At 38.1% G+C, this 26289-nt stretch overlaps 1 protein-coding gene across 2 annotated transcripts in view; it reads left to right on the top strand.

The window, feature by feature from the left end:
* LOC149225503 (putative hydrolase C777.06c) overlaps positions 1-26289 on the top strand; it is a 167972-nt gene that overhangs the window by 126599 nt on the left and 15084 nt on the right. For both annotated transcript variants that reach the window (XM_089377108.1, XM_089377109.1), the window contains exon 7: positions 1966-2024. In XM_089377108.1, the coding sequence (XP_089233234.1) occupies positions 1966-2024 (59 nt within the window). The remainder of the gene's footprint in view (positions 1-1965; positions 2025-26289) is intronic.

Genomic DNA, 26289 nt, shown 5'->3' with positions numbered 1-26289 from the left:
TATTGTAATCCCAGAATTGCATAATAATAAAATAAACCCTCCCTTGAAGGTTTTTCCAGGGATTTTTAGTCCAAAAATATTGGTGCCGACTTTTATGTGTGTACATATGTTTTTCAGTTCCTGATTTTATTTTCGGCAACGTTTTTACGGTGAAGATTGCAATTGTGAATTATTCGTTAATTGCCATAAACAATTAAACTGCTAACGATTAGGAGAATAATATCAGTGATTGCAATCAAGGATTTTTCACATTAACTACTTCAAACTTATGTGTATGGATTAAAACCTTACATGAGGGAGTAATTACAAATGCATAATATGACAACCATGGAGAAGGCTAGATATAAGGCCAAAATCACCAAAACTAAGTTAAAAAGGTCATCTCAAAAAACTTTGACCAAGTTTAATCAAGGTGAAAGCCATCTCAAAGCATAAATTTTGAAAATTCGAAGTGTCCTTCATCACATTAAAGAGGAGAATAATTATAGCTTGGAAGCCCAATGGCGAAGGGAGGGGAAATGCAAAAATTGTGGAAACAAGTTGTTACCGGGGAATAAATGTAGCAATTGGAAGTTGTATAAATATGAAGATGAAAGAGAATTAGACACTTCCAACAGCAATTTTGATGATGAAAAAATAAGGAAAATAATTATCGTAGATGTAGCATCCAATAACTTATATCATTGGAAAATTATAAATTGGAAGGAAGTAAAGGTTCCTACTAAAGAGGACATGTTAAACTTTGATGAAAATGAAAAATCACCAAAGGTGTCATTAGCATCAATCACATGCATTAGGCAAAGTTGTAAGGGTAAAGCTTCATACTAAAGAGGACATGTTAAACTTTGATGAAAATGAAAAATCACCAAAGGTGTCATTAGCATCAATCACATGCATTAGGCAAAGTTGTAAGGGTGATGAATCAAAGGTTTTTACCAAGGTTATAGTTCAAGAAGAAAGAGAGAAACCACCTATGGTGTGTTATACATCACTTCATCTAAGGAATAGTGGCACTAGTCGTAACAGACAAGATGGAAAACCCATGATATATCTTGCAGCAATTGCAGGAAAATATGGAACCAAGGATCTTAAAATTCAAGGGAAGTACATGTTAAACTTTGGAAGTACATGCAATTTTATGGACATTAATCTCTCAAGTCAATTAAATCTTTTTATATACCTCATGAGGGATGTCATTGTTACAACTGTTAATGGTAAACAAATAAATTATTAGGATGATGCCGTAAGGTTTCTATACAAATAAAAAAAATCTGGAACTACAATATTGATATTGTGCTCTATCTATTAGTGGATTGGATATGGTGTTAGGAGTAGAATGGTTGATGTAATTGGGCACCTATGCCACAATTCTACAAGAACAATTTATGGAATTTAAGTGGCAAGGGAAGAAATACAAAGTATATGGATCAAAACTCCTACATCATTCACTTAAAGAACTCACAAATATTCACAAACAAATCTGGAATCAAGATAACTATCTACAATGGAAGAAAAATTCATCCAAGATTACTTCGAGGACAGGTCATTCTTAAAGGGGAAGACAATGTTATGTAGTTAAAGGCTAAAGCTAATAAATAAAAAATAAAATAAAAGTACAATAAAACTAATAATAAAGGTAAATTAATACTTATTACTAAAGAGTCATGAATTTCCATTAAGAGGCACCTTATGCTATATTTATATTTGGGGTCCATTCAATTGTAAAGCATCTGTGATTCAATCATTTTTTATATATCTTATCTGAAAATTGTTTTAATAAATTATCAAGTGTGAGCATTCAATTGCTCTAGATGGTCATATTTTGGGGTTTTTTTTGTAGGTTTTAGTAATGGAACTCTGACTTCCATTTTGTTTGTATCAATGAGATTCTTCATTCTTGCAATTAATGTAAACTTTTGATTTTTTTTTTTATAATACTTTTAACATTGTTGTGCTATTTTTCAGTGATATCTAAAAGTGGAGGTGGACAGTTGGATTTGCTTATTCTTGATACACTATACAAGGTGAGTTGTTTTGCTTTATATGTACATATATCAAGATCTGAAAACCAATTTGTTACGAATTGCTACTCCATTCACTTTTATTATATTCTTAGGACAAGAAGTTAACATATAGAAATTTATTCAATGTACTATTTTTTTGCTACAACAACTTTTTCTTCCTAGATGCTACTTTTTGTACATGGTTAATATTTATATAATAATAATGTGTTCTTAGGCACATTCCTAGCAGAGCATAGGGTATAAACCCTCTAAGGTGTTAGTTAAAGATTGTCATGTTCCCATTTTTATTTTCTCTATAGTACGACCAGGGTGGATTTCTAGGGTTTGTGATGGTTAGACCACAGGAACAAGATTATATCATCAGGGATCCTGGATGGGTTTTGTGGAGTTTTTATGGGATCCAATGGCATTCACTTGGCATTTTCCATCATCCACACAACTTGCCTTTTGTTTCGTCACATTCCAACAACTTTCGTAAAACAAGGTTATTATTGGGCCTGACTTATTTAATTACGCTTGAGGTGGCATTCCAAGAGGATCATTTTAATGGAACACCTCAATGTAATAGCTCGTTGGAATTAGAAAGAGAATATCTACAAGATGGGATGCTGAAAAGTGACTTTTAATGGTCGGAGAGAGTATGGCGGAGAGAGTATGGTGGGCGATTTACCATTTTCCCCGATTAAAAATGACTTTAGTTAGTCATTTAATTAAAAAGGGAAAAAATAATTAATTGAGGAAAAAGGCAAAGTGACTTAAGTGAAATAAAATAAAATTAAAAGGTCACCTAAGATAAATTCAAGGGAGGAGCTTCTAGAATAATAATAAAATAATAATATGAGATGCTTCTAGAGGTTTGGAGATCTATCTATGGAGTCTTTAAAAGGAGGAGGAGATCATTTGGGGACAACTTTGCAGTTGTGATATTTTCTTGTGGAAAGGTTTGGAGAACTAGGAGTTCTCAACTTCAGTAGTAGCCCTAGGATGGAATCCCTCAGGTGATTTAGTGAGAGTGGGCAAGAACCCATCTCTCTCCTTGGTGAATTCACAGGTTGCAACTTATTGATTTTCAGTTCAGTTTTGGGAGGCCTAGTTTCAGCATTGGAGTAGATTAGTTTGGAGGCTAGATTATCTATCTCAACTATTTCAGTTGTATCATGTATACCCTATCTAGTTAGTATAATAAAGCTGAGTTTATTTCCATTTATCATTTGTCGTGTTTTTTTTGCTACATTTTATTGGCAATTTTCTATTAATGGATGAAATTTTTATATGAAGCATATTTGTTGAAATAAATTCCGATAATTCGCCAATTTTTTTTTGTTTGGGACATTATAGGGATCTTGTATTGGCTCAAAAACTAATTGTATTATGATTTCAAGGGGTTAAGACCTTTGTGTTTGATATTTGTATGATGATGCCTTTTTTCTACACTAAATCCTTTTGGAGCACATAACATGACTAGGGCTTTAGAGGCACCATTCTTAGGGCCACCCCTTTTTGGACTCGACCATTGTTTCTTTGGGCATAGATCCACCTAAAAGGTGTGTGGTTTATTTGTGTTGGACACCTAATCCTCTATGGGTTGGTGTGGAATGTGAACAGCCATCGGAGTCCAAGAGACGTTGGAAGATGAATCCAACAGTCATGTACAATGTATTATAAATGAATAACTTGTGAATAGTAAAGGCAATCTAATGTTTATCATTCATATTCTGCCTTCGACATGTATGTGTTTAACATGGTATCAGAGCGTAGGTTAGGCCTGGGCATTTTTAGAGCTTGTCAGGGCTGCATTCTTTTCAGAATTTGTCTGCCATTTCTCTATTTGGCCAGTCATCTATAAAAATAGCATTACTTTGCTCCACATGGGCACTCCTCTGGTCTGAAATCTGACCCATCTGCCTTCTCCCCAGCCTGTGCGTTACATCCCGTCTCTACTCACCGTTCACAATCTTTTATAGAATGGTAACGCACTGAGCAACTAGAGTGCAAGTGGTAACTCCGATTCCAGCATGCGTTATTCGTCTAAGGGAGGAATATATCTTCTTCTGCTTGGCCCGAGTACTTCCTAAGAGTCGAGAGAGGATATTATGTCCTGCCATTTATTGCCTTGGCATTCTGTCTCAATCTGGAACAGTTGTGTGGTAATTCCAAGTTCGTGTCTGTGGTGTATATTCTCTGAGAGTTTATTTGAAGTCCGAGGGTGCATTTCTGTGTGTTTATCATCGCATTATATACATATAAGGCTGCCCACACACTTTCCTTCCACAAGTTATTCGAGCACTTTGTATCTTTTGTTTGTGTAATGCCATTGCCTCTTGTCACCAAAATGTGCTTGTTGAAGCCTTGCTTCCTGCATACAACAGTAACCTTGGAAATTTCGATGTCGTTACTCTCTGCTCTATGAAAAAGCCCCTGTCAGTCTTGAACATCTTGAGTCTGCGTGCATCTTGAGTCACTGTTTTTCCCTAACATTTTGTTTTCGGTTGATCCCAATCTATGGAGGTTGTCTACTCATGCTACCTACAAATTAAGTCAGTCTTACTGTGACATTTTAAAAAAAAAGGTGTTTTCTTGAGTGCCCATCAACAACCAGCAAATGATAAAATCAGTAAGGTTGATGAAGATTCACATTCAATGCCTATTGCAACAACAGATTTGCATGCAAAAGCATAAATTCAGCTTGCACTTCCCAAGCCAATCATCAGACCTTGGGAAGAGCTTGTCAACAACAAGCACAAAACAAGTCTTGGATATGACAAGGATGTGTCCTTTCATATTCCAGACTATTCCAAGCCCATTCAATTTCAAAGTGCTGGGTTTCTTCATGGCGATTCACCTTCACATGTTCAAGATTCTGCTCCTCCACATTTGCAGCCACAACAGAATGTTAGATGCCAACATTGTGACAGAGTTGGCCATATGAAAGATCATTGTTCATTGTTTTGATCTTCATTAGTGCAAGCATTGTGGTCAGCGTACTCATTCTTCACACAGATGCTTCAAAAACAAGCCTCCTGCAAGAACAAAGATTCATCTTGGATGGATCGCTTCTTGGCAATGGGCTTCAACAACCAAGAAGATATTTCGCTCATACAACAGGATTTGTTCTCGAGTATTGAAAAGTCTTGCAATTGAGTTTTCGCCATCTTCTCACCTTGTATCTGATAGGGGGGAAGTGATGGTCATATACAAGCTTCAAAGCCACATCAAGCGAGCCTGAGCCACAACTTGCCATACCAGATTTAGAGTTGTAGCTAGAGACAAAGATGCCCCTGAGCATGCCTTCAGTTGATGATCAACCTTAAACCATCTATGCGGGGTTGAGACATCTCTTCAAAGAATTGGGGACACTTCCTCTAGCAGAAGACTTCAACTTCTTGCCAATTTTGGAAGAGTTCCAGGAATTGCATTAAGCATTCCAGAGTTGGTGGTCATCCTTAAACCATCACAGGTTGAGACCTCCCTTTCAAGGTTGAAGGTTTCCCTCTTCAAAACATGAGGAGCACTTCCTCTAGCAGAAGACCTCAGCTTCATGCCAGATTTGGAAGAGTTCCGGGAACTGCACTAAGCGTTCTAGTGTTGGTGGTCATCCTTAAACCACCCCCCTTATACCAACATTTCAGAGAGCACATTCAGCCTAGTGCTGCCATGCATTTTTGCACATTTTGTATTACAACTCTCTTCTTGGACTCATACATACCCCTTCAGATTAAGGGGGGGAATTTTGGACACCTAATCCTCTATGGGTTGGTGGGGAGTGTGAACAGTCACCGGAGTCCAAGAGACGTTGGAAGATGAATCCAATAGTCATGTACAATGTATTATAAATGAACATCTTGTGAATAGTAAAGGCAATCTAATGTTTATCATTCATATTCTGTGTCTGCCATGTGTCTAACAATTTGTATGCTTGTTGGTAGGGAGATTGTTTTCAACTCCATATATGCTCCATCCCCTCATTGGCCTTGTATGCTTATGGGATTGGCTCACTAATTCTCTCCTAGATGCTAATTGGATATTTCCTTGTGAATTTAACATGGTTGAATGGGGGACTGGCAAGGAATCTGGATTAGTTTCCATTATTTCTATAGAAAAGAAGGATGAATGGGCTCAAAGTTAAGGATGATTTTTTTATGTGAGTTAGGGTCAAAGCTTTTGGATTTTGGAGGTTGGTCCACCTAGTCTAACAAGAGGAGAGCAATTAATAAAATTTAGGCTAATATTGATTGGGTTTATGCCCCCAAGGAGAGGATATCCTTATCTCACTCTAGTTGATAGTGTGCAAGTGCCCTTTCATACTATATAGATTTTGATCACTTCTATGTGACATCCAACATGACACTTGGAGAGGTTGTGACCTTTCCCACTACCCTCCCTTTCAAATTCAATGTGTCGCATCTTGAGTTCAAGAACAGTGCTGTGGGGAGTGCCTACCCCCACTCCTGCTCCCAAAGCACTATTCGAACCGAAGCGCTCAGGGAGCGACCCTGGGAGTGTGCTCCTGAATCGTTCCCGTTTGGGAGAGATTTTCTGGAGTGTGCTCCTACAATTTTTTTTTGCTCCCTAGCTTTTCTTTGCAATTTTTTTTTTGCTCTACTGTTCAACACTCTTGTAAAAGTATGCGACAAATCTAGTGGGAAGGAAAAGGGTTGGAACAACAAATTTTACATGCTCCCATTGTAAAACAACCTACATTAGTTCATATACTTGTGTAAGAAAGCATCTCTACAAGATTATGCCATGTGATGAAAATAAGACTGTATGAGTCATAATTTGTGATCAAGTGTTAGCAAAAAGATAGGAATAAATATAGAATAATACCCAACTGCAATACAACTCCCTCATACAAACGGAGGGTTGCCTTCTAGGGAAAAAAAACCCTAAATGAACATAACTTCTACCATTAGGGACTGGGATCCCTAATACAACACCTCCACACCCACGCCCCCCTACACACCCTCGTTAAGGATTGGGATCCAAGCACAACCAAAACAAGACCTCTGAATCGGGAAGATAATCAGTCTCCACGCCCAACACGATGAGAATCAAGATGTTGTAACTTGGGGATATGTATTTCGATATTTGTCGTAGGAAACTGCAAGTAATTTGTTTAAAGGAATTTAACAAATAGGAGAAGTATCATCAGTTGCTGCAGTAGGGATTCCGGTTTAGGAATTTTCACACCCGCTTCTAAGCAGCCTTGTTCAAGAAAGGTTGTGCTCTAATTGCGAAGATTTGGAACTTTGGGCGTAGACCATAGGTTGAAGTTGGTTGTATTCTATGGAGGGAGGCATCCATTAGGAAAAGTGTCTAGTTTGTTCATGGGTGGGGTAAGATGGTGCCATGATTAAGGAGAGGTAAAGAGAACCAAGCAATGTAAAAGTTGATTGGAATTTGCATGTTTTTGAAGGAGGATCTTAATAACATTGCACAATAGGAACAAGTAGCTAAGGAGTAGTAGAAAATACTTGGTACAGTAGGGACCAGCCAACTCTTAACACATATTTTCTGAAGAGCTTACTTCATATAAGCCTCAGGATTTATCTAACGATAATATTTTTTCTACAGGGTGTTTTTGGGCTAGTACCTCTCTAAAATTTCAAAATCTTTTAAATATTTTGTGGAAATTTTGATAGATCTGGCTATTAAGAGCCTTAGATTATCAGATCTGGGAGCGGAGTTGCACTCATACTCTTCAGATCTGAGAAATCTGAAAATTATTTGTATAAATCTATAAATTATTTGTATAGATCTGTTATTTACTTTGTAGATCTGAAATTTTGTAACATAATTTTGAATTTTAACACTTGGTTTTTTGGGATTTTCTCTATTTTTGTACATATTGGTATTGGGTTTTTCTCTTTTCAGTTGTGCAGAAATAGATCTGAGAAATCAGCAAGAAAATCTTCAAATCTGAGCTAGATCTAGGCCCTGGAGGGCAAGATCTAGGCTCAAAGATTGTTTGTAGGAATAGATTTGAGAAATCAGCCAAGTAAATCTTCAGATCTGAGCTAGATCTAGACCCTGGAGGGCAAGATCTGGGCTCAAAGATTGTTTGCAAGAATAGATCTGGGAAATTAGCCAAGTAAATCTTCAGATCTGAGATTTTTCAAGCAGATATGGGGGTTTTGAGACATATTTAGGCCCTATAGGGCAATATCTTATCCCAAATATTTTTACAAGGCCAGCCATTAAAGATTTTGCAATAAATCTGAAGATCTAAAGCAAAATATTTTTTTCAGAACAAGGGTTTCAAGTTTTGGGGCTCCTAAGCCTAGATTTGCCTTCTCCTAGCCCAACGCTAGTTCTATTGGGCCTAGTGCTAGCTCTCATTAGCCCTAGATTCCCCTTGCTCCATTTCTGATTTGAATAGTTGATTTTCTGAAGCTAAACATTGGTGGGTTTTGCAGAAAATTTGGTAAAAATTTGTGTTTCAAATATTGAAATTTTTTTGACAACTTGGGCAAGTGATCTTCAAGGCCTAGGGCCTAAGGGTTTGATCTCCAAACCATCTTTTTCCTCACTGTTTTCTATAGTAGTCATATACCTTTCTAATAGTAGTCAAAAACACATCTAAGTGGGTTGAAATTAACTAAAAAATTTGCTAAATAGATTAATAAGTCATTTATGTTTGATGTGTATCAAAAATTTGGCTTAGATCTACATTTTGCTGACTGTTATTTCTGAATAATTCTGTTTCTGAAGTCTGAAATATAACAGTGGAAAAATTTCATGTGGGTTAGCCTAAAATCATTTCTTAAGTTGTCTAATACATTAAGGAATCAATTTCTTGAGTTGAGCATTCATCATTAGGCTTATTTCATGTTTTAATTGCTTGTTGTAATAAGTATGTCAGATCTAATATAAATCTGGAAATCACATCATAACAGGCTGAGAATTTTTGATAATTCATGTGGGCAAGTTTGGAGAAATTTTGGTAAATTTTTGGCATAAAGATATCATTGATAAATTATTGTTTTCATTGTCATATTGTTGCTGTCATAAAGTTTTTCTTATTGCTGTCCTAAAAACTAATTTCTGAAAATTAAGTACTCTATCATGGAATTGTGATAAAATGCATATCTTTTGTTCATAAACTGAGTATTTTTTTAGCATCTATTGACATTGATTGCAAAGAAGTTTTTGTTCTCTTTGAGCAATAATTATATCAAAAAAGATTTGAAATAAGCTTGTGGTTTAATTGTAATATTTTCAGGGGTTTATTTTAAAGTCTTCATCCAATAAAGCGAGCATTTTATTTTGGTGATTTAGGGCTTTTGCGACATAAGCACTTTTCATCCTTGAACCTAACTTCATCTCATGTTCTAATCATCTCGTGCATTTGCATATTAAGTTAGTTTTGCATTACTAAAATTTACTTCCAAGCATAAGCTTGGTCGATAGGGAGATAGGTATCCATCCATCTTTGCTTGAGAAGCTTGCTTTTAATAGTACTTAAAACAATGACCTTGCAGTGGTCAGAGCCACAACTCTCCGCAACGCCAGAGGCACCGTGTATGTTAGATTTTCAGGAGAGGTATCATTATTCACACTGTAGTGTGCTTCACCTTATCTTCTTTCTGCCAATTACTACGAAATCAGGCTCAACACAGAAAGGATTGAAGGATTCACATTTAAATAGGCATTTAACTAAACTTAACCAAGATTCTTGCATGTCACATTAGTTTTAAGATCTGCATTTCATATAAAATAGTCATTCATCTAAACAACAGTTGTTAATCGATTACTTGGTGTTAATTTCCCTAGCAAGATCGTTGACTCCATAAGGCACTGGTATCAATCGTTTAAAATCTAATCAAATCCTATAAGTGTTGCTAAATCTTAATCAAGTACTTGATTGCTTCATTGTGTCTCCCGAACTGGTTGGTTCCCAACTAGTTCTTCTTCATTCCATTTTTCCATAGGGTATACCCCCATTAGCCTACTGTAGGGAGACAACTTGAACGGAGAGATTGGGGATCAGGGTGACAACCCCCGATCTGAGCCGTTGTCGCAGTGCCTAGACATTATGTGCGACAACAATCCCGATATTCACGAAGTAAATTAGTTAACTTTTTCCTTTTTTCGTCATTAGTACCCTTACAAATTTTGACAATTTTGGGATCACTAGAGGTACCAATGTTTACTTCGATGAATTCACCTGGATCCATTTTATTTTCCTCTTTCGTCTTTGTGGCATCATGTCGATCAAAGTGCTGCTCTAAAGCAACAACATTCCTGGGAGTAGGATTTATAGTATCTTCATGATCATCAGATCCATCCTCCTTAGAATTTATCCGAAAATTTTCAAACTCATCCAAATTATCAAGAAAACGAATCACTTGTTTTTCATCATCAAAAACTTGCCAATGCTCTAAATTATCTGGAACAAAAGGTCTAAAAATAATTTCCATTTTTATCTTATCCTTGATCAACTCATCAGATAACTGCAAAGTAGAAGTAGCTATGACAAGCTCATCTGCCAAACTATTCTTCTCTCTTGGGATAGCTTCAAGGTCAAGGGCATCGAAGTATTCCATAGTATCCCATACAACATTTCGATAATTCCTTAACCTTTGATTTTTACATGTAAATTTATTTTTAATCTGCATGATAACTAAGTCAGAATCTCCCTTGATACTAAGCAACTTAACTCTTAAAGCCTTTGCCAACTCAAGACCCAACAACAAAGCTTCATATTCGGCAACATTGTTGGTCGCTTCAAATTCCAATCTATAGGCAAATTTGAAAATATGACCAAGGGGAGACTTTAATACTATTCCAGCACCTTTACCATGCCTAGATGATGCACCGTCAAAATACATGTACCATACTTTATCCTTCAGATCCCCAAACTTTTCATCAACCTTATCATCGAAAGGAACTATGGAGTTAGACAAAATAGCATAATTCCCAATGTCAAATTGTTCTTTAATTATCTCATTATGGGGTCTCTTAGGATCTTCAACATGGAATCTTCTTTCGGGCTCTCTGTTAAGTCTTACAAACCCGTCACCTCTAGGAGAAGGAATCGTAGCATATGACCAATTCATCTGAATGCTTCCTCCTAGATCAAAGACCCATTTTCTAGATAATAGCATACCCCAAGCATCAGGCACATCAACAACAACAATGTTCATAACAATCATAATGTTAGGGTAAACTGATAAATGAACTTGTAAATCCTTAATTAACCCATGAACTTCAATCTTCTTAGAATCCATGGCACATATATTGTAGTAAGGCCTAGAAACTCTTAAATTGAGTTGTTCCATGACCCTCTTGGTCATGACACAGGCTAAGGCACCAGAATCCAACATACAATTATTCAATTTATATCCATTAACCATCAAAGTAATAAAAAATGGCTGATGATCCTTGTTATCCGAATCCATAATTTGCAAATATATGGGGGCATCCTGATAGACAGTCTTAGGAGCCTTCTGTTGAGAAACATTCACACGAGGAGCTTCAATAACTTATATTTTTGGGAAGGAATCTTCAATATCTCGGTGACAGGAACCCAAAATTTTGCATTATTAAACCAACTTCCCAAATCAACATCCAATCCAAAGTTTGAAACAGGGTTAAAACTTCTAGGGGGAATTTGATTTCCATTTTGATCTTTATCCCTTCTTTGGTAAGTCAAACCTTTATCTTTCACAATTTCCAAGACTTGCTTTGGAGAAGGCTTTTCACCAAATAATTCAACCATCACATCCTTTTCATGATCAAAATTATTTATGCTAAAGGATGATGTGGAGGCCTAACCTATTGACTATTTTCCTTAACCTCCATCCAATCTGCCATAAACAAGGAAAAATATTTACCAACAACATTTATTTGATTACTCGCCCCGAACATTCCACTATCCATAATTCTTTTAACAGTGGGTCAAGGAGCCTCCTCATGAAGAGCATCACAAGCCCTATAATAAGGTAGAGCTTCATCGACTAGATTAGAAGATTCAAGTGGATTAGGCGGTCTCTGGTCACTAGATTGGCCTTTTTTCTACCGAGTATTATTACTTCGATTATTATTATGATTCCTAGGCTGGAAATTCTGTGCTTCAACCCTTTCCTTTGAACCAACCTAGACTACAAAGTAGTTATTTCCTTAGCATGGTTAGAGATTAATTTCGCTTTGTTAAGCTCCATGCTTTCAAGTTTTTGCAGTGATTTTTTTATAGGGTCGTCATCAGATTATTTAATTTCTTTACCCTTAGGTTCTTTCAATTTGGTTGAAGCCCTATCAAAACCTGGGATTTCAAACTTCCCAGATGCCTTCTTGTCTTTTTCAAACTCTTCAGTTAAACTCTGAGCAACTTTATATTCACGACTCTTAGCACGTCTTAATTCATAATAAGTGCCAGGATTAAAAGCATCAATGTAAAAATCTAGAAGAGATTTATCAGGAGGCTTATAATCTGTAGATATTTCCTTAATAATACCATTAAATCTCTTGTTGAATTCTTCAACCGTCTCGTTCACTTTCTTTTTTATGATACTGATAGCCATTACTAGATGCCTTTCTTATTTCTTATCTCCAAACTTTTCCTTAAAGGCATTAATGATTGATTGTAATGAGTCAAAAGAATGATCAAGTTTCTCAGTAAACCACTCCAAAGCATCTTCTTCCAAAGATAGCACAAAAAACTTTAGTTTTACATCCTCATGAGCAGCGTTAGCACCACCCCATTTATTAATGAAATGCCTAAAATTTTGAAGATGAGCTTTAACGGATATTGCATTATTGCTTTGGAAAGAAGGCAATGTATCCAAACCTTTATTGGGAAGGTCATGAAGATAACCTTGAATATTAGCAAAATCACAAGGAAGATATAAATCATCCATGAAGTCTTGTTGAATAGGATCAAGGAAAAGCGAATGGATGTCAGAGAGGGATTGTTGTCTGAGATTAACAAGAAGTGTACGAAAAGAGTGTTGAAGGAAATGTAACTAGGTTCGGTCTTCATAAATGTAATTTTGATATTTGTATTTATTCAAGAAAAAGAAAAATTATTTTTATAGTATTTATCAATGAGTTTCTTGCTCATTGAAAATAGGTCAAGCACATTTTAAAGTGCTTCTAGAAAGTCAAAGTCAAAATGTAATTATGATAAGACCCTTTGAGGGCATGTTACATCATGTATGTCATCATACAAGGTCATGGGAACACCTCCAAGCATAGTCAAATCCTCTCCTAGCATCAACGAAGTCTCCAAGCAGCAAAACGATGAATAAAAGTTGAATTATAGTGCAAATTGTAAGTCGGCCTAATGGACAGTCATGTCAGCTTGTAAAGGAGGGATGAACCTCTATTTATAGAGGTTGTCCACTCCTCAAAAGAACAAGCAACTTACTCTGAAACCCACACACAAGAAGAAGGCTGGAAAGAACGAAGGAAAGACAAGGAAGAGGGCTACAAGGGTAGCGTAATAAGACGACAAAACAACAAAGTAAAGGAGGACATTTTTTGAAGCAACTATAGTCACATGTGCAAGGTCAAGGAAGGTTTGACTGCGGCCATAGTAGCAGAAAAAAATAGTTCAAGTATCATCACTATTTGGGTTGGAATTTAAGGTCTACAAGGCCTCCCTCTAAAGCGAAGGAGAGACCCTCACAAACGAAGGAAGAAAAGAGAAAGTCGAGGAAGAAAAGGACTGTTTCTAGGGCTAGAAACAGTCACACGTGCAAGGTGCAGTAAGGGTATGACAATAGCTAACAGTTCTTTGTTTGGGTGAGAGATCAAGCCTCCAAGGACTCACAAGCCTAGTGAAGGAGCCCATCATTCTAAAGTAAAAAGGACTCTAATTGGAAGACGAAGTGCTGGAAGACAAAGTGTTGGAAGTGATAGTGCAAAAAAGGAAGGATTTGACTTATGCTTGGAGGATCTCCTAGTCAAGGGTCTAGGGTTTGGCAATTGTTCAAATAAGAAGCTTCAATAAGAGAAAACTTACCAAGGGTTTTCCTCTCAAGAGTGGAGAGGTTTTGTCCCTGGCAGAGAGCCAAACTTTGTGTTCTTGTTATTTTGTTTTGGTAGCAGTTTGATGAAGTACACACATATGCACTAATAATAAGAAGAAGAAGCATAAGCTAACAAGAAAAGTAAAAAGACTCCACAAATTGTTATCAAGTAACAAAGAATCATCACAACACTACTTTGCCCTAGATTCTTCAACATGGTATCAGAGCTTAGGTGACACATCAAGGAAAGGGAAACTCAAGAACACTCATCAAAAGAAGCATCTACAAAGTTGAAGCATCAAGCCTAGAAGTCTCAACCACTTCAAGGACAAGAAGGGTCTACAATCCATCATCCATCAAGGAGGTCTACAAAGCTAGAAGAAGAGCCTTACATAAAGGCACCTACAAAGAAGAGTAGATTGAAGCATGACCTACATCAAGCTACAAGTCTTCAAGCAAACATCATCACCAAGCAAGTCCACTTGGAGAAGGCAACTTGAAGAGCATCAAGATCTAGGGAAGACAAGCCACCAAGCCTTCATGGAGGAAGCAAATCCATCACATCACAAAATCTATCAAGTAAGTCCATGTCCCCTTCTAAATATACATCAATGTCTTTTTGCAAGGAAAGAAATAAATTGGTAGGGACCAATAATTTTCTTGCATGGAAGAAGAGGATTGATCTACTACTCAAGGAGAATGAACTCCTAGAGCATGTCAAAGGGAATATCACTATCCCTGCTAAGGAGTAGACTCAAGCCTTAACCAAGTACAATAAGGATGAGACAAGAGCTCAAATGTTAAGTTTAGGTATGTTCTATGCTTAGAGCAATTTATTTCAATTTTCACAGTTAGGTCAATATCTTTTCCAGATTAGCAATCACATCAGCATTAAAGTAAATTGTAGATAGAACATAAACATAGATCGTAGAAGACAAGCCAAGACAAGAGGACACAAGATGTGGCACTAGCCAGGGACAAACCCCAATGTGGGGAAACCCTTGATCAATTCTTCTTATATGTTCTTCAATAGTTCAGCAGAGAGAGAGAGATAGTACATTTGCAACAGAAGTCAACACTTTGACTTATCTAAATAAGAGCATAGATCATCTCTAAGAAGATGATACATGAGATAGCTGAACTCAGTTGAAGACATGTTGCTTCAACTGATTCTCCAAGGTGACTCCTTCACCTATCATTGAGTTGCGTCTCATCATCATGCTGCACCCCACCATGCTGCACCATGTTGCACCCATCATCACTATGTTGGACCTCATGACCATGTTGCACACATCATACTGTTGCACCTTATGCTGCCACTGCTGTCCCATGTGCCATTGTTGCACCATGCTACCACAATTGTTCCATGTGCCATTGCTGCACCATGCTAGCCACTGCTGTCCCATTTGCTTGCTCCACCAAGCATCATAGCCTTGTTGTCCCATTTGTATTGTTGTTGTCCCATCACAGCTTGTTATCCCAATTGTGCCATCATTGCACTATGCCATTGCTGCTAGCACTGTTGTCCCACTGTTGTTGCTATTCCATGTTTGCCATACTGTTGTCCATGGGCAGAGTTCTAGTCACTAGTTAGGGCATCCTCCTGTAACCTACAACAGCCCAATGATCATGCCAAAACCCACCTTAAATTATGCGGCCTTCCTTTCTTTGCAAGGTAAGTGACCTCGCTGTTTGAGGAGGCACCTACAGCTCCATGTGTAGGGCTTTTTGACCCCCAAAACAACACTCACAGGCCTGCGGCTTAAGATCCCTTACTCGGCCTATCTCAAGGAGGATTCTCCTTGGTTTTCTAGCCCAGAACAACCTTCTATGAGGGTGGCCTTCACACAGACCTTGCTGCCTCTTCAAACAGTCCTCAAGGAGCAAATCCGAGCTCCTTTCCTTTGCGGCCAGCAGCAAGGTAACTTTGCTATGCCATTAGTCACAAAGGTGACCTTATCGTCCCCTCTCCTTTGCTGAAGTAGTCTCGGTATTGCGGCCTTCTAGCCCAGCTCCTCGACCCTCCTAACAGTAGCTCTGTCACCCTAAAAATGACCCTGAAACAATCCTTCTTTAACACGTTGTTCCTGCCTCCATATGTTGCGGCTAGGGCATGTCATAACCCTCCTTGACTGTGGCTAGGTAGCTGCATCTAGGGCTGGTTATAACCCTCCTTCTTGATTGCGTCCTCTAGGTTACTAGGGCTGTGCTAGGAATGCATCTAGGGCTTGTTTAGGACAGTGTTAGGGTTGCTTTAGGACTGCAGCTAGGGCTTTTTAAGGCATCCTCCATAGCTGCGTTAAACTTCTTCCATGAGCTCCTTTAGGTCAATGTAGATCTCTTCCATAGCTTTGCTGGCCTATCTTCTTTGCTGCGGCTAGGGCAGCCTCCTTTCCTCCAATATCTAGGGCTTCCACTTCTAGATTTATCTTCCACTAAAACCCAAAGCAAGTGGAGAGAAATCAAGAGAGAAGTGTGTGTGAAATGACTCTCAAGTCGTCTCCTTCTATACTAAAACGTTGAGCACATGTGGGGGTTATTTGGTTGCTAGCTGACCTTGACGAATTGTCTTATAACACAAATAAATTCATAACTCCATGAATACTTATCAGAATCGGATGATCTTTAGATCAATCCTACACCTCTCGATGAAAGGGATCCAAGAAAAATATCAGTTGTCATAGATAATGTCAGGCCAGGTTAGCTCAGAAATTAATGAGCGCAAAACAACTGAGTGATATTATTCATTCAACTATTATTATTTATACATATACAAAAACGGATCAGTTCATCTTCTAGATGACTATCCGGCTTCACCTCATCCGTTTCGGATTAGGTGTCAACATTCCCCCCCTTAATCTGAACGGATGTTGGTGAGTCCAAGCATCGTTCTGAATCTTTCAAGCTTTTCTCTTCCAAGCGCTTTGGTGAAGATGTCTGCAATTTGCTCGTTTGTGGAACAATGACGGAGATGGATTGTTTTGGCCTCAACATGATGTCGGATCAGATGATATTTAGTATTGATGTGCTTAGTACGATCATGGAACTTTGGATTCTTGGCCAACTTTATTGCAGATGTGTTATCAATCATGAGTGGAGTAGATTGTATTTGTTTTACTTGCAAATCTTCAAGAATTTTCCTGAGCCACACAATTTCTTTCGTTGCTTCAGCTACTGCCACGTATTCTGCTTCTGTTGTGGAATCTGCTGGTACTGATTGTTTGCGTGATCTCCAGGAGACAGCTCCTGATCCAAGACTCATAGCATATCCTGAAGTAGATACCCCAGTTTCTTTGTCTCCATCGAAGTCTGAATCAGAGTATCCAATCAAGTTGAAGTCGTCCACCTGTGTATACTTGATTCCAAGGTCTTGAGTTCCCTTCAAGTACCTTAGAACTCTTTTTGCAGCAGACCAATGTCCCTCACAAGGCTTTTGCATAAACCTGGAGAGGATTCCAACAGTAAATGAAATGTCTGGTCTGGTAGTAGTGAGGTAGATGAGACTTCCTACAAGCTGTCTATACTTTGTTGCATCCTCAAATTCTTGTCCTTCAGTAGATGTGAGCTTCAAGTTTTGTTCCATTGGAGTAGAAAGGGGATTGCACTCTGTCATGCCAAATCTGTATAACAAATCTCCAATGTATTTCTTTTGAGAAAGAAATATGGACTTTGGATGTTGGGTTACTTCAATGCCAAGATAGTAATGAACATAGCCCAAATCAGTCATTTCAAAAAAATTTCCTAATTCTTTCTTTATGGATGCAATATAGCTTTCATTGTTCCCTGTCATTAAAAGATCATCTACATATACCACAAGATATACAACTGTTTTGCCAACTTTCTTGACAAATAAAGTTGCATCATCAAGATCAAAATGTTTGAAGTTGAGTTTCAGAAGATGCTCAGTTAGTTTTTCATACCAGGCTCGTGGTGTTTGTTTGAGGCCATACAAGGACTTCACAAGTTTGCATACTTTGTGTTCATGTCCTTTCACAGCAAATCCTTCAGGCTGGGACATAAAAACATTCTCTTTTAGATCTCCATTCAAGAATGCAGTTTTTACATCCATTTGATGGACTTTCCAACCGTTCTGAGCAGCTAGTGCAAAGAGTGTCCGGATGGTGGCCCATTTTGCTGTGGGAGCAAAAGTTTCCTCATAATCGACCCCTTCCTTCTGTGCAAAACCTTTTGCCACAAGCCTAGCTTTGTGCTTGTCAAGTGAGCCATCAGCTTTGTACTTGTTCTTATAGACCCACTTGCAGCCAATTGGTTTGGTTCCAAATGGAGGATCAACCAGCTTCCAAGTGCCATTCTTTATGAGGGCATCATACTCCTTCTGCATTGCTTCTTTCCATTCATCATGAGAAGCAACTTCTTTGAAGGAAGTTGGTTCAAAATCTGTAGACAAGTTCAATTCACAATCATAAGTAACATCCATATCAACAGGTGAATTAGAGTTATCTACATCACCTCCATCTTGTCGGTTTGAATTTCTGGTTCCTGTTTTTCCAATTTCATCAGGATGAACACTTTCAAGTGTCTTTGTCAGCCACTTTGGGGGACCTTTCTGAGATGGTCCAGGCTGTTTTGTTGATGGAGTTGGGTCTGAATCAAGATTGAGTCTCCCAATTCTATCAATTACATCACTTAAAGCATCATCCGTTGTTGGAGTGTCATGCAGGGGAGATTGTTCTTCAGAAGAAAATTCCACATGTTGATCTAGTATAGGAATCCCCCCTTCAAGATGTGGAATCTGATTATCAAACTCTTGAAATGATTTTGGTTTTGTGAATCTATCCAAGCGATCAAGTTGCCGCTCAACAACACTGTCAGATTTGGATGATTCAAGGAAAATGACATCTCTAGATAAAACAAACTTTTTATTTACTTCATCATAAAGGCGGTATGCTTTAGATGTATTTGAATACCCCAGGAAGATACACTTATGACTTCTAGCACCAAGTTTGTTTCTATGTACCTTTGGTATTAAAGCATAACAGGTGGAACCAAATATCCTGAGATGTTTTACCGAAGGAACATGTCCATACCACAATTCATAAGGAGTCTTGTTTCTTATAGCACTAGATGGACATCTATTCTTTATATATGCAGCACATAGAACAGCATCAGCCCAAAACATTGTCTTTACATTTTTGAAGAAAAGCATGGATCGTACCATATTCAAAATTGTTCTGTTCATTCTTTCAGCTACACCATTCTGTTGAGGATTATAAGGCACAGTTGTTTGATGTTTAATCCCATGTTGGCAAAGATAGTGTTCAAATTCATTTGATGTATATTCTTTTCCATTATCAGTGCGAATAGACCCAATATGAGATTGTGCATCATTTTCAATCCACTTATGAAAATTCTTAAATGTTTGAAAAGCATCAGATTTGTTCTTCAATAAGTAAACCCAACACATTCTGGTGTAATCATCAATAAATGTCATGATATATTTATTTCCATTTGCAGAAGGAACAGGCATTGGACCACATAAATCTGAATGAATAAGTTCAAGCTTCCTATGTGCTCTTGAATGTGAATCATGAAAAGACTGTTTGCTATGCTTTCCTAGAATGCAAGCATCACATTGTTTATGTTTTCTAGGAATTGTAGGCAAACCAGCAACACCATTTTTCTTCAACAAGCGGAGACTATCATAGTTTAAATGTCCAAATCTAGCATGCCATAATAAACTTGATGGAAGTGCACCTTCTTCATGATGAGAAATATATGAGAAATGTTGTGCATGAGCAGAGGTTCCTTGCAGTTTAAGGAGTCTTTCTTCTTCTATACCCCTCATGACAAGTGAGTGGTCAGATGCCTTTCTTACCTCAAGCTTGCCATCAAACATGTGAATGGAGTGACCTTGCTGGCGGATGTGGACCAGGGACAGCAAGTTTCTCTTCAGCTGTGGGAGATATAGAACATGATCCAGAAGAAAGTCTGGAAGACCAGGCAGTTTAAGCCTGATTGTGCCAAGCCCTGATGGCTTGATTTTTGACTGATCTGCAAAGTATACTGCTCCATCAACATTGTCAGTGAAATCTTCAAAAAATTCTTTCCTATAAGTCATATGACAGGTTGCTCCTGAATCAAGCAACCAGTCATTTTTCGAAGAAGCAAGTGAAGCATTAAACAAGTCTTCATTTACTCCAATGTTACATTGTGCCTCAATATAGTGAGCGGATTCAGGTGCTTTACCTTTGTCTGTGTCATCAGTTTTACCTTTCTGCTGATTTCTTCCCTGCTCAATCTTTTCCCATGGTAGCTTGCATGTAGAAGCATCATGAGATCCTTTTTGTTTGCAGCGAATGCAATGTAAGTCTGCCTTTTCTTCTTGAGGGTGTCTGCCCCCCCTGCCTCTGAAGTATCTTCTTCTTTCTCTTGAAGGCATACTGTAACAAAAAACTTCTGCTGATAGAAAAAAAATACTTATGCCACAGCAAGACTTCTGCTGGAAAAAAAAATCTTATGTCATAGCCTTATGCATTCTGTAAAAAAAATCTCTGCCAAAAACACTTCTGTTGAGAGAAAAAAAAATCCTTATATGATTGCCTTATGCAATTTTATTTTTCTTCTAACATTCCAACAGTATATATATATCACTGCTCACATATATATATCATTGTTCAACAAAACAAGGGCGCTCAATACACTGTTCACTGCTCACATATATCAATCAAAGGGCGCTCAAATAGTGTTCACTGCTCAAAGACTGCTCACATATATCACTATATCACTGTTTAACAAAAAAATGAGGGCGCTCAATACACTGTTCACTGCTCACATATATCAATCAAAGGGCGCTCAAATAGTGTTCACTGCTCAAAGACTGCTCACATATATCACTATATTACTGTTTTAAAAGAATGAGGGCGCTCACTGCTTTTCCATATATCAATATATATCACAGTTCAACAAAAAATGAGGGCGCTTAGCATATACCATTGTTTTGGAAAAAGGGCGCACATATATATATCACAGTTTTGACAAAAAAAGCAGTCACCAATATATTCACAACACAGTGAACATATACCACCAATACCACCAATTTATGGGGTTGTAATGGAAGTGTATTACTGTTGTTGTTGCGACCCGTGATAGGTTTTGTTGATGGCGTGTTATTGCTGCAAGATAGATATTGGTATCAACGTGACCATTCTTAAAGTCCCTCGAGCTGGCTATTGTATCCACAAGTTTTTCAAATAAAAAACATCCAATAACACATATATATTCTATTCGAACCAGCAAAGGTATCTCTAATAGCAGGGGACAAGTTCTGCGAGAAAAAAACCTTAAGAGCGTGCTCAAAAAAACACAGTCTCAATATATATCACTGCTTTGATATTAAACGCAGGTCTCAATAGCACACCATTAACGCAGTGGTCATACATTAACGCAGCTCTCAATACATTAACGCAGCTTCAATACATTAACGCAACTCTCAATACATTAACCCAGCTTCAATACATTAACGCAGCTTCAATAAAAACGGCAGTCATCTTACAATAAAACGCAGTCATCTTACCGTTCTCTTCCTTGATAGTATTGGTAACCGGGCGGAGACCTTCGTTCTCTTCCTTGAACGGACCTCAACGCAGCGTTATGAGCAATTAGTGTTTCAAAAAAAGACCAGCGGAAAGGGAGGGCGTATGCAGCGATGTCAGAAGGGATGTCAGGCCATTCAGAATAGCAGAGAGCGTATGCAGCGCTGGTGCGCCAGGGAGCAGAGGTTTCATGAGGCAGCAGAGGAGTTACGCTATTTCTGGAACCTGGGACCTGTGCTCTGATACCATGTCAGGCCAGGTTAGCTCAGAAATTAATGAGCGCAAAACAACTGAGTGATATTATTCATTCAACTATTATTATTTATACATATACAAAAACGGATCAGTTCATCTTCTAGATGACTGTCCAGCTTCACCTCATCCATTTCAGATTAGGTGTCAATAGATAAGATGACCCACATGGAGTTTGGCTCTGGTTGCCAATTTTAACATCAAAGGATTCTGATAGAATCAATCAAAGACTCTCTCATTTCTTATGTCTCCAAGTTTGAGACATCCAAAGAAATTTATGATAAGCTAGTAGAGCTATTCTCGGTATCCACAACCGGAGAAGTAATATCTCTGAAGAATGAATTGTACAAGATTAAGATAACAAAGGAAGGAATAGCTCCCTACTTCATGAAAATCTCTAAAATGAGAGATCAACTTCAGACCTTGGGGAAGTCATGTCTGACAAATAGATGAAAAATGTAGTACTCAATGCTCTACCTGAGGAGTGGGGAAACTTCACATCAAGTATATATGCCAAAAAGGAAGCAACCACTCTCATTGAAATGTGGTCTCTATGCAGAACAAAGGAAACTAGACTTAAGGCAAAAAGAAGATGTGGGATCAAAGGAGCAAGCATTTGCTACTATAGCCAAAAGAAAGGGTAAATTTGGCAAGTTTGGTCCACGAAAAACAAACAACAAAGACATGTCCAAGATCCAATGTTTTGGATGCCAAGAATATGGACACTACAAAGGAATTGTCCTAAGCTTAAGAAGGACAACAATATCAAAAGGAAGAGGGAAGAAGCTCACATAACTCAAGAGATAAAAGAAGAAGGAAAGAAGCAAAAGAAGGAAGATGCTCTGGATCTCTACTATGACTAGGTCAAACTCCTTACTTCTAGACTTCTTTCAAAGTTTTGAGTAGAATAGAAGCATGTAGGAATAAATTAAAATTGCATTGCTAGAAACACCCTCTAGAATCTAGCAGCATGATGTCCATAGAGTCCTAAGACACTCATGTAGATGTAACATTTATGAGAAGAAAAAAAATGCATAAGTAGAAATATCTTCTAGAATATAGGAGCATGGCAGACATAGCTCAAGATATTCATATAGAAGAAGCATACCTAGTATAGAACCTCATACATGATGAAAGAAAATTGATCATGATAAGAATATTAGAAGACCTACTTCATCAAAAGAAAGGAAACATTTGCAAGGCAAGGATCTTTAAGATCATATGATGGAATCTTCAAAAGAAGGTTCATGAACCAAGGCATATGTCTCATTGGGAATCCCATTCATGGGATTCAAGAAAAGGGATGATATGTAGGGAAGCTAAGATGAAGCAAGAAGGGCCACACCAAGGTCAATCAAATGAAGCAAGGATGATCAAAGGAGAATCAAGATGAGGTATGTATGCATCAAAGTTTAAGTCATGTTATCATTTGTATATTATTGAGTCATGGGTATAGTTCTATAACATGATCAAGCATGAAAGAATCTCTTTCACCAAGGACATGCTCAAAGGCATGCACTACAATGCGATGAAGGTCAACAAAAGAATATGCTCACATAAGGAGCATAAGATTGTTGACTAAGAAGCAAGAAGAAATGCTGACAAGTCCAGAAAGAAAGCAATAAAGGAATGCTCTCACAAGAAGCATTAGATGGTTGACCTATCTATCTGAGGAGAAGCAAATGAAGAAAAGAGATCAAGCATGTGAAGAACACCATGATCATCGAGATATCTCCCGAAAGAAGGCAGGACAACTTTGATAAAGAAAGGACCCTTGACACCTATGAAGGCCTTGGAGATACAAAAGGTGCAGATAACTGATTCTACTCTACAGAGATGTCATGATGAAGAAGCCATCCAACAAAAGGAAAAGCAATGTTGAAGCAATATCAGGATGAAGTCATGATGGGCTACTAGGTCAAAGCATGTAACCTAGCAAGTACTATGAAGCATCCATGAGGAGAGTATTCCGAAGCATGGACAAGATGACAAAGGAGTAGCCAAGATGACAAGAAAAACTTGATAGTCACTTTCCATGAAGCAATGACATGAAAAACCAAGAAGGAAAGTGATTGATGGATGGTGCCCTACCTAGAAGAAGTTCGATCGAAGACTTCATGACATCAAGAAAGGAAGGAGATCAAGTAGCTGAAGGACCCACGAAGAAGAAGCTGTTGATGAAGGAAAGAGTCCCTAGTTAAGAGGGAGCTCTGACAAGTCCCTGATCAAGAGGGAGTTTTTGAATCACCCCTGATTACAAAGGAGTGAAAATTGTGTTTTCGATTTCATGGGTCATGCACTAGACCAGGACTAACAACAGTAAGTCTAGATGAAGGCCATGAATGGAAATGTAGACACAAGATAGACACAACATTCTTGTCTTCATTTAGGAAGAAAGAATGGGAGGATTAGGTAATCATCTGGCATCTGGTACTCTTTGAGGGTGTGTAGGGCATCCAAGACAAGAGTAGGCAAGAGGACTGATATTCCTTGAGCGCTGGGAACCCAAGATCAGAATAGTCCTAGAAGTTGTACTCAGAGAACACCCGAGTGTGTATGTACCTTGAGAGACAATGATGAAGGTGTCTATAAATCATTGGTCTCGCCAGCATTGTAGCTCATGGTCTCGTAAAGAGATGGAGTTGTTAGTCAAGGCCTTGCACTATGACAATGTTAATGGATATGATGCTATAATAGATGGATTGCAAATCCGGTTTCTCTTATGTGAATTCTTCATGATTGAAAATTGCAAAACAACTTGTAATGTTGTATGAATATCTCTCTAGTTAAGAGGGAGCGTTGAAGGAAATGTAACTAGGTTCGGTCTTCATAAATGTAATTTTGATATTTGTATTTATTCAAGAAAAAGAGAAATTATTTTTATAGTATTTATCAATGAGTTTCTTGCTCATTGAAAATAGGTCAAGCACATTTTAAAGTGCTTTTAGAAAGTCAAAGTCAAAATGTAATTATGATAAGACCCTTTGAGGGCATGTTACATCATGTATTCCATCATACAAGTTCATGGGAACACCTCCAAGCATAGTCAAATCCTCTCCTAGCATCAACGAAGTCTCCAAGCAGCAAAACGATGAATAAAAGTTGAATTATAGTGCAAACTGTAAGTCGGCCTAATGGACAGTCATGTCGGCTTGAAGAGGAGGGACAAACCTCTATTTATAGAGGTTGTCCACTCCTCAAAAGAACAAGCAAATCACTCTGAAATCCGCACACAAGAAGAGGGCTGGAAAGGACGTAAGAAAGACAAGGAAGAGGGCTACAAGGGTAGTGTAATAAGAAGACAGAACAACGAAGTAAAGGAGGACATTTCTGAAGCAACTACAGTCACACGTGCGAGGTCAAGGAAGGTTTGACTACGGCCATAGCAACAGAAAATAATAGTTCAAGTATCATCATTGTTTGGGTTGGAATTTAAGGTCTACAAGGCTTCCCTCTAAAGCGAAGGAGAGACCCTCACAAATGAAGGAAGAAAAGAGAAAGCCGAGGAAGAAGAGGATTGTTTCTAGGGCTAGAAATAGTCACACGTGCAAGGTGCAATAAGGGTATGACAATAGCTAACAGTTCTTTGTTTGGGTGAGAGATCAAGCCTCCAAGGACTCACAAGCCTAGTGAAGGAGCCCATCATTCTAAAGTAAAAAGGACTCTAATTAGAAGACAAAGTGCCAAAAGAAGTGCTAGAAGTGATAGTGGAGAAAAAGGAAGGATTTGACTTATGCTTGGAGGATATCCTAGTCAAGGGTCTAGGGTTTGGCAGTTGTTCAAATAAGAAGCTTCAATAAGAAAAAACTTACCAAGGGTTTTCCTCTCAAGAGTGGAGAGGTTTTGTCCCTAGCAGAAAGCCAAACTTTGTGTTCTTGTTATTTTTTTTTGGTAGAAGTTTGATGAAGTACACACATATGCACTAATTATAAGAAGAAGAAGCATAAGCTAACAAGAAAAGTAAAAAGACTCCTCAAATTGTTATCAAGTAACGAAGAATCATCACAACACGACTATGCCCTAGATTCTTCAACAAAGAGAGCTTGTGTAATCAAACCCTAAGAGCCTTCTTAGGATCAGGAGCAGGATTAACCAAGCTACTTGGATGCCTTCTAGTACAACCTCCTGTAGAAGATGAAGGAAGTGGAGTCGCCACCCGGACAGAAATCTAACTTAGACACCCGAGATGAAAGAAAAAAATGAATGAGATGAATGTCATAAAGCCAAGGTCCAATAAATTGGTCCACGACAATGACGCCAAAAAATGGTTTCGCACAAAATGTCTAGGCATCGCGACAACGTATCAAATCGGGGGTTGTCACCCTAATCCCCAATCTCTCTGTTTAAATTGTCTCCCAATAACATACTAAGAGGGCTTGACCCTATGGAAATGGAATGAAGGAGAACTAGTTGGGAACCAACCAGTTCGGGAGACACAGTTAAATGACCAAGTACTTGTTTTAGATTTAGCAAGACTTATAGGATTCA

This window comes from Pinus tabuliformis, chromosome J (genome assembly GCF_031772625.1).
Source record: "Pinus tabuliformis cultivar Carrire ecotype Pingquan chromosome J, CPIR1, whole genome shotgun sequence".
In the NCBI taxonomy this organism is placed as follows: Eukaryota; Viridiplantae; Streptophyta; class Pinopsida; order Pinales; family Pinaceae; genus Pinus; species Pinus tabuliformis.
This window is presented reverse-complemented; position numbering and strand designations above follow the sequence as displayed.